Source organism: Mustelus asterias, chromosome 13 (assembly GCF_964213995.1).
Source record: "Mustelus asterias chromosome 13, sMusAst1.hap1.1, whole genome shotgun sequence".
NCBI classification, from domain to species: Eukaryota; Metazoa; Chordata; class Chondrichthyes; order Carcharhiniformes; family Triakidae; genus Mustelus; species Mustelus asterias.
This window is the reverse complement of record NC_135813.1, coordinates 7,815,814-7,826,871: the sequence shown is the minus strand read 5'-3', so window position 1 is coordinate 7,826,871 and position 11,058 is coordinate 7,815,814. Positions and strand designations below refer to the sequence as shown.

The window sequence follows — 11,058 nt, the reverse complement described above, 5'->3', positions numbered from 1 at the left end:
TGCTCCTTTAAACAGGTGCTGATTACAGAATCCTACAGTGCAGGAGGGCATTCGGCCCATCGAATCTGCACCGACCACAATCCCACCCAGTCCCATCTCCATAACTCTACATATGTACCCTAGCTAGTCCCCCTCACACTAAGGGGCAATTTAGCATGGCCAATCAACCTGACCCGCACATCTTTGGACTGTGGGAGGAAACCGGAGCACCCGGAGGAAACCCACGCAGACACGGGGAGAATGTGCAAACTCCACACAGTCACCCGAGGCCGGAATTGAACCTGGGTTCCTGGTGCTGCAAGACAGCAGTGTTAACCACTGTGCCACCATGCCCCTTTTGGCGCTCAATTTTTTAAAAGATGCAAATGACTTGCTTTCTGAAAATGTTTACCAGTGTACACAATGCCATTTCCCCTGATGATCACTCTGGGATCATACAGGTAAGGATGGTTCGATGCTCGGTCTGTGCCAAGTTGGCTGATCTCAGGCACAATATTCAAGTTGACATTCGCGCAGCTGGGGGCAGTGGGTGAAGATAATCAGATAGAATGTCCAGCAATGCATGGTCTAAAGTTGTTGCACTCCAGATCGGAACAAGGATCGGGCTGAGGTTTCTCAACATTGGCCAGCGCTCAACCTTCAGGCTCTCACACAGCCATTTGGGAAGGTACTGAATTGTTACAGGCACACAAGGAGTAGGAGCTGGAAGAGGGGAAGGGAAGGGAAGAAACTGGAAAGTAATTCAGCAGCAAACCAACCAAACATTATAAAATCTTAAACTGTAAATGCTTGCATTTCACAACATTTTGTGCTAACCATCCCAGATCCTGTTCATTCAGCAGGTCTGGAGAGATTTCTCCACTTTGTCCCTCTCTTGCAAGTTTCCCTGTTCAGATGGATTCGAAACCTGGGTCTTGAGCAGATTCAGGGTTATAATTTCATGCTTCCATACCAAGATGATGCAACTCTTGGAACAGTTTTAAACAAACCCCCTTCATTCCGCCACTACAGACAGGGAACACCAGTCATTTTCTTAGATCTACAGTACTTTTAAAATACACAAAAAAAAACTTTCAAATCAGTAACATCTGTGATTCTCAATCTAGAAGTCAAAAGCATTATGTTGTATCTTTAAAATAATAAAATGTCAGAACAATCACTGCACAAAAAAAAAGAGCGATTCACACATTAGTGATCAGTGTTTGAGAGCAAAATGCAGTGACTGCTGCCTGCAAGCATCCACAATAATTCCAGCATTGGGGAACAAGGCCCCTAAAAAAAAAATCAGAAACCAAAAATCAGCAGACCACTTAGTTTTGAGAGAGATGGGGAGGATAATTACAAGTCCTTATAACAATGAAATCCATTTTTGTAGAGTCCCTTAACCTTGAGTCGAATACCATCACATTTATCTTCCTGACCAGGCCAGTTGTTCTCACCTGCCTGTAGGAATATAACTGCTGCCTGTTGGAAATTGTTGAATGCATGGAGGCAACAGACCCCAGATTTCACTGGTCAGCATTACAGAGTTGCTGGCCTATGAGTTGAGAAATTCTAGGAACACATGGGTTTTTTTCTTAATGGCGCTTACAAGGGTTAGCACATTATACACATATAATGACTCCATTAACAATTAGTCATCTTTCCTTTGTGATTTTAATTTAAAAAAAAAAAACAAATCAGTCCTGGAGATGAAATAAGGGAAGTATCTGACATGTCTTGACGTCGAGCAAGAAAGCCTAAAAATAACGTGCACAGGTTGGCACCTCTTCAGGAAAAAAAAAGTATGAGAGATTTGTTAAATATTTGATTAAAAATATCAGATCACATATCTCACAACTGCATGCAAAAAAAAATGCAGCTCTGTGCAGCATCTGTGAAAATATGTTCCTGAATCATTTGTAAAGTTATCAGAAAACTAAAAAGGGACAGCTTTTGAATCTTAGACATGCTGAAACCAGCATGATCATCTTGAGAGCATCTTCAATGGTCTAGTTGTCTGACCATTAGGTACAATCAATAATTCAGGTGATACACACCTCAGACTCACCAATTCCTGTGTCAAGATGTCCCTTTCAGTTTCTTCCTCCTCCTCCCCCCCCCTCCCCCCCCCCTCACCCCTTCACACCAGGGATTCCTTTAGATTTTGAAGCTGTCATTTTACTTTTCCTCTCTGGTTACTGTCATCACTAACTAGTGCAATTTCACTCGTGCTCTACACTTAACTAAAGTGTATTTTAATAAAGAATTATTTTAGGGTTTTTTCCCCCCCAAAGTGTAGGGATTCAAGAGTTTTTTAAAAACCCTCATGTCAAAACTCAAAAAGATATGAAATTTACAGTTGCAGCTACTACATTCCAAATGGTTGCTTTTCAAAGTCGATATATTGAAACGGTTCCTATAAAAGCTCATGTGCAGGTTAAAATTACAAAATTACTCCAGCACGGTAGCCAGGAATATTTCTACACCAGAAATTGGATATTGTAATATTTATTAGCTTTTGCAGTCCTACACCACAATTTATAATTCAACTTTGCCAAGTTTCATCATTTATCTGTCCTGGCTTTGATATTTTGAAGTGGTAGGGTACACTGACTGATTATGAATTAACTGATATCACACCCGTTCGGGAAGACAGGGAAGCACCTTTTGACTTCAAAGCTTCCGGCACAGGGAAATTCCTGAACTCAGGGAACATTCAACACACCAGTGAGTGGCATAAACTACTGCCTCTCCTTTCACCTCCTCAATCAGGCCACTTGCCCATGTCTCAACATAACCCAGGGCCACTCGCCTGGTCCAGGAGGTAAGCTCATAAATAAAAAGCATCTTTTCCCCAAAAAAGTGTTTCTTCAAAAAAAAAACTGAATGTTTCACACACTGCACCGAGGATGATTAAATCTTAAGGGAGCAATTATGGGGGAGCCAAAAAGGTCTCTTGCTTCCAAGAAAGCCACAACCAACTAAACAAACCTCTTCTACATTTCACGTATTTTTCAGAACAATGTCTGATTGGGGTTAATACTCTGTTATCACTGCACTTTTCAGTACCGTGAAACCCCCCCCCCCAAAGCTTTCAAAATGAAAAAGTTTAGTAAATTTCTACACATTAGGCCCTACAAATCTGAAAGTTGCTCAGTTGGTCCAATGGCTGGGCCAATTAACATTTTACAGTGCTCCAAAGGACACCACATTAGGAAACTCAATAGTGTGATGCTTATGGCAAGGTGCTGGATGGCCTATCATTTCCATGGTTACCGGGAGCATGTTATGGGAAAAAAACTAATTTGTAGTTACTGGAGATAGATTAAAGGAGATGACTTGCTCCCCCAGTTAGAAGTTAATCCTTTACTATTGAATTGGATGATATGGTTTACTGCAAATACAAAGCATTAAAGTCTCACATTTCTTAAAATTTCAGTGTCTATACTTGTGGAAACTTCCATGGAAATATAACCATATCTTGTTCAATTTATTTTACATTAAAGTTTCACATTTATTCTCAGACAACAAACTGCGGCTTCTGACAATATGCTTGGTGGTTTCATAGGGATTAGGCTCAGGTCTGAGTCCACTGCCTGAAATGTGCCTTCGCCATGGTTGGACCACGGCATGCTCATGCCTGGCAAGCTAGTCAGGAGAACGTATAGGAGGAACGGGAGAAATCAAAAGAAACAAAATTACTGCAAGACTTAGTGACTAGGACTGGAAGAGGTGCGTCAGTACACAGCAAAGGAAACATGCCATCATTCTGTTAGTTTAATCTCTGGCTCTTTGGGGGTTGGGGACAAAGCAGAGAGAGAAACAGGTAGAGTAGAAACAAAGGACTAAAAAGAAAGATAGACAGGAAAGAGGATCTATGCAAGAATAAAAAACAAAATACAAGGAAAACTCAGCAGGTCTGGCAGCATCTGTGGAGAGAGAAACTGAGTTAACCTTTTGACTTCTTCAGAACCCATAGATGTACCCCATTACTCCTGTGGCTTTAGTGTTCTAATGGCCAATATCCCCATAGCAAGAATGGGAATTGCAGCTTGAGAAATTCAATTGGGAATTCCTTTCCACTAATACATTGTGATTACACAGTGCATCTGCTGCAGAATGCAATACTACCCACTTTGAAGCTCCAACAACACTTGCATGCCAATTCCAGTCACGCTTTAATGAACTCTCAACAAGAACATGCTTAGGACTTAAGTCAAAATGTAGTGAAAAATTACAGATTGGGTTTTGTTCAAGCCGAAACATGCCGGCCAGTGGATAAATTCAGTCAGGTGAAAACTGCACCCGTCTTAATCCATGGGAAGGCTATGTTTAGTTATAGGAAGTGGACCTGTCCACAGTGCTCTCCTGTTTATCCTCTCCAAATAACAAAGATGTGAAAGCACAGCACTGAGAATAATTAAAGTTGGTACCTGCTTTTAATCCACTGATTTTCCAATGGAACCTTTTAAGCTTCTGAACAGTGCATCTAATACAGGGCCACTTCACAATCACCAAATAGACACTATGGAAATATCCCTAGCGGCCAGCCACAATGCTGCTGCAGTGATTTACACTTTGAACACCAAATTGGCTTTAAAAAGAAGAACCAAAGTACTGGGTTGCCCAGTCACACCAGCAATAGGATAGGAGGGGGCAGATCGATTTCCCAGTGCTCTCAATCGCCAGTCTGAATGCACCAAGGAAGAGGCAAGTAGTGAATGCTGTGGTAGCTTCCTGAAGCATTGGGAGGGGGATAATAAACAAACATTTTTACTTCGGGATGGTAGCTGTTGCCTTCCAAGTGGGGTGAGCAAAGTAGGGCAGTGCTAGATCAATAAGCTAACCATAACTTAACAGATTGTACCACAGGGATAGGTTACCTCAGAGTAAAAAGTGTAGGCCCTTTTTAAAAAGAAAAGCAAGCATTGATTACATCAAGGAAACAGTTAATGGATCTTCTACAGGAAGGGAAGGGAGAGGGGGGAGGAGAGAAAATTATACACTAGATCTAAACCATGATTCTACTCTAACCAAATCATATGAATTGGAAAAAGAAAGAAAGGATCTAATCAAATGTTAGAGGACCAATGACAGTCAGCATTCTGAAGGTGCATTTCAGACAATGTCATCATCGTTACTCTTTTGGAGAAATGTTCCTGCTTTAGTAATGCAGATAGAAGTCTAGTTGCTACTTAACTTGGCAATTCCTTCTCAAAAATAAAAAGTAGGAAAATATTAACTATATTAGAGGATTATGATTGACGAGGATTTTTGATAACCTTCTAGCATGTACGATAAAGTGCATCGTTACAGTGTAATCGCAAAATGTTCAAGTTGCAAGGGTTATTTATATATGGCCAAGCTTTCGAATGGCACTTTCGACTTCTATTTAAAAATGACTATCTGTCAAGGGAATGATCAGTTTGGTCAGAAGAAAAACAAAAATATTTTCCGCAAAGTGCATTTAGCTAACAGTCTTATTAACAGCACTGCTTACTAAAACAAAGCAGAAACTATTTGGAAAATTCACATACTGGTGAACAGATCTGTATTATACATAAATACTGTTAAGTCACTTAAATACTATGGGTGCTCTTTCACACATTCACAAAAATAATCAGCTCAAATAGGATGGGATTTTTTTTCTTTCCAAGGAGTTGGGGGGGGGGGGTGATAAATCAAATATCTAAGGCACATGTTTCTGCATGTTTACAATCTATGAATTATTTTATGATAATCTACATCTTAAGCATGATCAATGCTCGGTCTAGTCACAGCATGCAAACACCCTTGGTCACGCAAGTCTTTGCTCGATTCTAAGATTCTGTTTGGACTCATTTCACCCCACCCCCCCGACAGTAAATACTTCATACTTTAAGAAACAAGAGAAGGTTTAAAGCCCAAGCTGCTTTCCTGAAACTGCTGCCCTCTGACCCGTAAAATGCCCAAAACATCACCAGCAAACATGAGCAGAATATTTTTCAAGACTTCTTACCAGCTAAAAAAAAAATGCTTGCTTCATAGTCACGCTTCTTATGACACCACTTTATATATTATATACATATATAGATATATATACACACACATATATAGATCTATATACATGTACATATATATTTATGTCTGAAAAAATATAATCAGTCGGATTACGTTAAATATTAAATTCCAGCTAGATAAGCTAGCACACACTGTAGTAGTTTACTTGGCCACAGCGGTATGGGAGTGAGCCAGATTGACACAAGGATGAGAACAATTTTTCTTTAAAAAAAATTATACTTTACGATCCCATATTCCATCACAGTTAGTGTGTTTTTGTATGTGCAGGTCAGTTCCATTTTAAGAGTTTGTTAATGGACCAACAGTGCTAAAATGATCTGGACACTATTTACCATCATGAAAGGCAACTTTCAAATCACCCCCAGTTGCTCCTCATTCAGGCCTTTCGATGGGGAGAAACTGCAAATTCTGTTGTCGCCTCCATAAGACGAATTGAACTGGAAAGGTCTGTTTCAGTGTTATAAAGGCGTCTTCATTTCTTCATGGCATACTGTATACAGGTGGGATAAAAGTTACGTCTTCAGGCAACGGGTACAGGTCAGTGGCTTAAATAACACTGCCAAATGTTGAGAGCGTTAGTATGCATGCAAGCCATTTCAAATAACATGATGCGCTTCTTTCCGACCGCAGTGAAAATCTTCACAAGGCCCCTGCATACGTTCCATCCAGTTTGCGCATGGGTGTTTCAGATCTATTGTTTGAGGAAGCTTCCTCTTGATCAAAAGTGTGGCCTGTGCCGGGTGTGTCAGGGGCCAAAATATTAGTGCCAGCGGCTTCTCTGATTACCGACTCCACCATTTCGTTTGGTTCACATGACTGGTCAGATTTGGGGGACTCCACGTCTAAGCTTACGGGGTTTGTTCTTTCTCCAAGTAAAGTCCCGGGGTCACTTCTCTTTTCAGCTTGACTACTTTGTTCAAATGTTGGCCCGGTCCCATAGAGCTCCGGCTCCAAGCTGCCTCCACCGCCCGCATCGCCGATAACCGTACGGTACACTTCCATCCCGTCGGGCAGCATTGATTTGATCTTGGGAAGCCAGCGCTTGCGAACCCGTCGAGCATTAGTGCACATGTCAGCAGCAATCACATTCATCTCACTTTCTTTGAAGTTGGGAGCAAAGTTCTGACAATATACTGCAAAAACAAATTCAAGCAAAAATTAACCACTGCGCAAAATATTACCATCTGCCTGCAGAGAACCAGTAGCGTTTAACATGATGCTAAAGCACTAAAGCTTACCGGGATCAAAAGTTTAAGATTAAGTGACCAATTTAATAAGAGGATTCACACTGAAAAGTGCTTCAATTCTTGCAAAAGCACGAGAACAGGAATTTACACAGTACTTTTGACAATTTCAAGGCATCCTAAAGCACTTTAGAATCAAAGAAGTGGGTGCAACAGCCAATTTGTACATAGCAAGATCCAACAAACAGCATTATTTATCAGATATAGTCTATTTCAAAAATGGTGGCTGTGGGATAAATACTGTTCAGAACACTGGAGAGATTTTCCTTGCTTTTTGCAATAGTGACATGAGATAGTTATGCCCACCTGACAAGGCAGGTGCGATCTCAGTTTATAGAATGTCATCCAAAAGATGGCACTTCAAACAGTGCAACACTGAACTGTCAGCCCAAATTGTATTCTCATGCAAGAGGGATGTGGACCCTGACAGAGATGAATGGGCTAACAATTGAGCCACTGATTAGCAGGTAAAAGCAGTTTCAATCTAAAGTGCTTTTCTATAAAGTTAAGCAAAACTTGCATCTATAGAGTACTTTTCATGACCACCGCTTTACAGCCAACTAAGTATTTTTTTAAAATGTGGTCACTGTTATAATGTAGGAAATATGGCTGCCAATTTGTGCACAGCAAGCTCCCACATAGTAATAATGACCAGATAATCTGTTTTTGTGATGTTGATTGACAGATAAGTATTGGCCAGCACACTGGCCATAATTCTCCTACTCCTCTTCAAAACAGTGTCATGGGATATTTTTTGCATCCACCCATGCAGGCAGATGGGGATTTGGCATAATGTCTCATCTGAAAGCTAGCACAGTGCCGCAATCCCTCATTGCTGCACTGGAGTGTCAGCCTGGATTTTTGTGCTCAAGCCCTGGAGTGGGACTTGAACCCAGAACCTTGTGACTATGAACGGAGCCACAGTGAACGCGGTCTAAATCAAAACCTCCATTTCTTCAAAGATTTTCACATCTGGGCACGCTGTTGGGACTGTATTTTTAAATAATTCAGTCTTCGTTGTGAATTCGTAGATTCCAACATTGCATTCCCAACCTAAATCAGGGTAGCTTTTGACCTAATGTTATCGTACACGTACGATAGCAAGAGTACTCAAGTGCTTACCACTCATAGCATGACATTCAAACAAACTGAACTCATCACTCCACTCGGAGAACTTTTGGCTACACTGGATTCAAATTCCAGTATAAAAGATAAGCACATTTACTGATACATTGCTATTTGGAAGGGCATGACACTTTTTTAAAAGAGCCATTCTCCAATTCTCCAACCCTGCGGTTCTCAGTTTGTTAGGTTCACTTGCAAGTGTAAACAAGCCAAACTTCGGGGAAATAAACTTAGTCTTTCATCTACAAATATAAATATTAAAATATACATATTTGGTGATGCGACTGTATGAGAAGTCAGTCCCATATGTTTACATTGAGTCTCTGCACCACAAGGCTGAATTCAACAAACTTGCACAGACCAACTCTTGCAAGCAACAGTAAGAGTGTGTGGCACATAACCTTATTTTGGAGGTTTGACTTCTGAAACCTGAAGAAATTAATGTACTTGGGCAAGGTTTCCCTCCGTGGTTAAGGGAATTTCCTCAGGAAGTGCACAATGAGTGCAGCCAATGATTGCACTAATTAAAAAGTTCAAGAGATTTTTCTTAAATGAGTCCTAAGAGGGGCAGAGAGAGTAAAGTTTGTAGAAGGTTGCTCAAGGCCTTAATTGAGAAAAAGGAGTTGGCAAACAAAACGTGTCGAGTGTAAACAGTTGGTTATGGACTCTTCAATCTCAATCATTTTTGGGCTCAATGTACTGCTTAGAAATAGCCATTTGTCCATTCAAAATTTTATAAATCTCAAAAGCACTTTCAAATATCTGCCAGGAGGTACAAAAGCAATTTCTCTATTTCCCTTCTGGTTGAGAACACCTTGCTTAACAGAACTAGAGTGTCACCATTTTCTTAACCTGTCATAGAAATCATCATAGAAACCCTACAGTGCAGAAGGAGGCCATTCAGCCCATCGAGTCTGCACCGACCACAATCCCACCCAGGCCCTACCCCCACATATTTTACCCGCTAATCCCTCTAACCTACACATCCCAGGACACTAAGGGCAATTTTTTAACATGGCCAATCAACCTAACCCGCACATCTTTGGACTGTGGGAGGAAACCGGAGCACCCGGAGGAAACCCACGCAGACACGAGGAGAATGTGCAAACTCCACACAGACAGTGACCCGAGCTGTCATTTTCAATCACTTAGTCTTTGAACAACGATGCCTTGCCAGGGTAAGCTGTCCCCTATATAATTTTAACTTTATTGATGGAATAAGCTTGCTGTCCACTTTGCCAACACTTGTAATTTTAGGACTTCAATTTAAACTGGTTTGGGACTGTTCCATGCAGCAGTAATCGAAGTTCAATGCAATTTTAGTTTTTCATTTCTTTCTGATGTAATATTAACCAATTGGTTCTAGCTATAAAATTACTCAAGTTTGGGAACAAAAGTGATATGCTTTTTCATCAATTATCAATTACTGCTGCTGAGAACCAGTGGATATGCAGACATTTACCCTCATTTTAATCACCTACAGATTTGAAAAATGTCTTGGTCATTCTCCCATCCACCACTCACCATAAATTCAGCTCATTCAAAAATCTGTTGCCCACATCCGCCTAGCTCCAAGTTGAAGCCCCATTTTCAATTACTGCTTCCAGATCCTCACTGGCCAACATTCGGTCACTTCAAATTACAAATGTTAGGCTGTTAAAATTTCTCCCTAGGTCTTCACCCTTTCCAACCTCTGAAACCTTTAGACGTACAGGTCATTCCCCAAATTCTTCATTCCCCTGAACGGCTTGTAGGTCTTCAGCAAACCAAATCCCACACCCTGGAATTTCCTCTCTAAAGTCCTTTGCTTCATCTTCCCCACCATCTTCAAGGTTCCCTTTAAAGCCCATCTCTTTGGCCATGCTTTTGGTCACCCCACCACATCTCTTCCTTTGCCTTGTTATGCTCACATGTCTGAAATGGTTTATTCCATTAAAAGATGCCAGTTAATGCAAATTACTGATGTATCTTTCCATGTTAATGATGCTAAACCTCTTAGCTGCTTCCTAGAAATGTCTAGCATCAATTGCGGTGGTGGGAAGATTGTTGGGCTCCACGAGTTTTTGATGTCCTTTAGAAAAAATATTAAACAGGGTTTTTTTTTGGACAGGATGGGAGCTGGTCACGAGGGAGAACCACAATACTCCAGGAAAACCTTCTCAATACTAGATATATGCCTAATATCCTACAGTAAAAGGTACATATATTCTCACTGATAACCTTACAACTTCAGACATGTGTAGAACTTCACTCATCTGTTAATAATAAATAATTCACAAACTCACATTTTACTGCATTCAAGACCCTGCTATCCAAAGGCTTTCTGCTGGGGTCACTTGTGGAGGAACGAATCCCAGTGCCACAGCTATTTGCCAAAGTGTTGCTGAAAAGATAATGAAAAGCATCATTAATCTTGGTGGACCCAGAGTACATCAGCTGAGCAAATGATGCAATTTAAACCCAACTAGGACACTGCACGGTCAAGGCACTTGTCACTCACCGGTCAAAGAATGAGGCAAGCAGGCGACGGAGGAGGACCTTATGTTTGACCCCAGCACAGAGATGACAGTTCATCAGCTGACCTCGTGTGATATAAACTCCTGAACCTGCAAAGAGATGAAAGCATTGAATACCTGTGCTTTACAGC

At 41.0% G+C, this 11,058-nt stretch overlaps 1 protein-coding gene across 4 annotated transcripts in view; it reads right to left on the bottom strand.

Annotated features, from left to right (window-relative positions):
* Window positions 1-1,669: 1,669 nt before the first annotated feature.
* The window catches only part of LOC144502405 (nucleus accumbens-associated protein 2-like), a 95,022-nt gene continuing 85,633 nt past the window's right edge, over window positions 1,670-11,058 (bottom strand). For all 4 annotated transcript variants that reach the window (XM_078226273.1, XM_078226270.1, XM_078226271.1 and 1 more), the window contains exons 4-6: window positions 10,912-11,017; window positions 10,697-10,794; window positions 1,670-7,175 (exon numbers count right to left, since the gene is read on the bottom strand). In XM_078226273.1, the coding sequence (XP_078082399.1) occupies window positions 6,682-7,175; window positions 10,697-10,794; window positions 10,912-11,017 (698 nt within the window). In that variant the 3' untranslated portion in view covers window positions 1,670-6,681. The remainder of the gene's footprint in view (window positions 7,176-10,696; window positions 10,795-10,911; window positions 11,018-11,058) is intronic.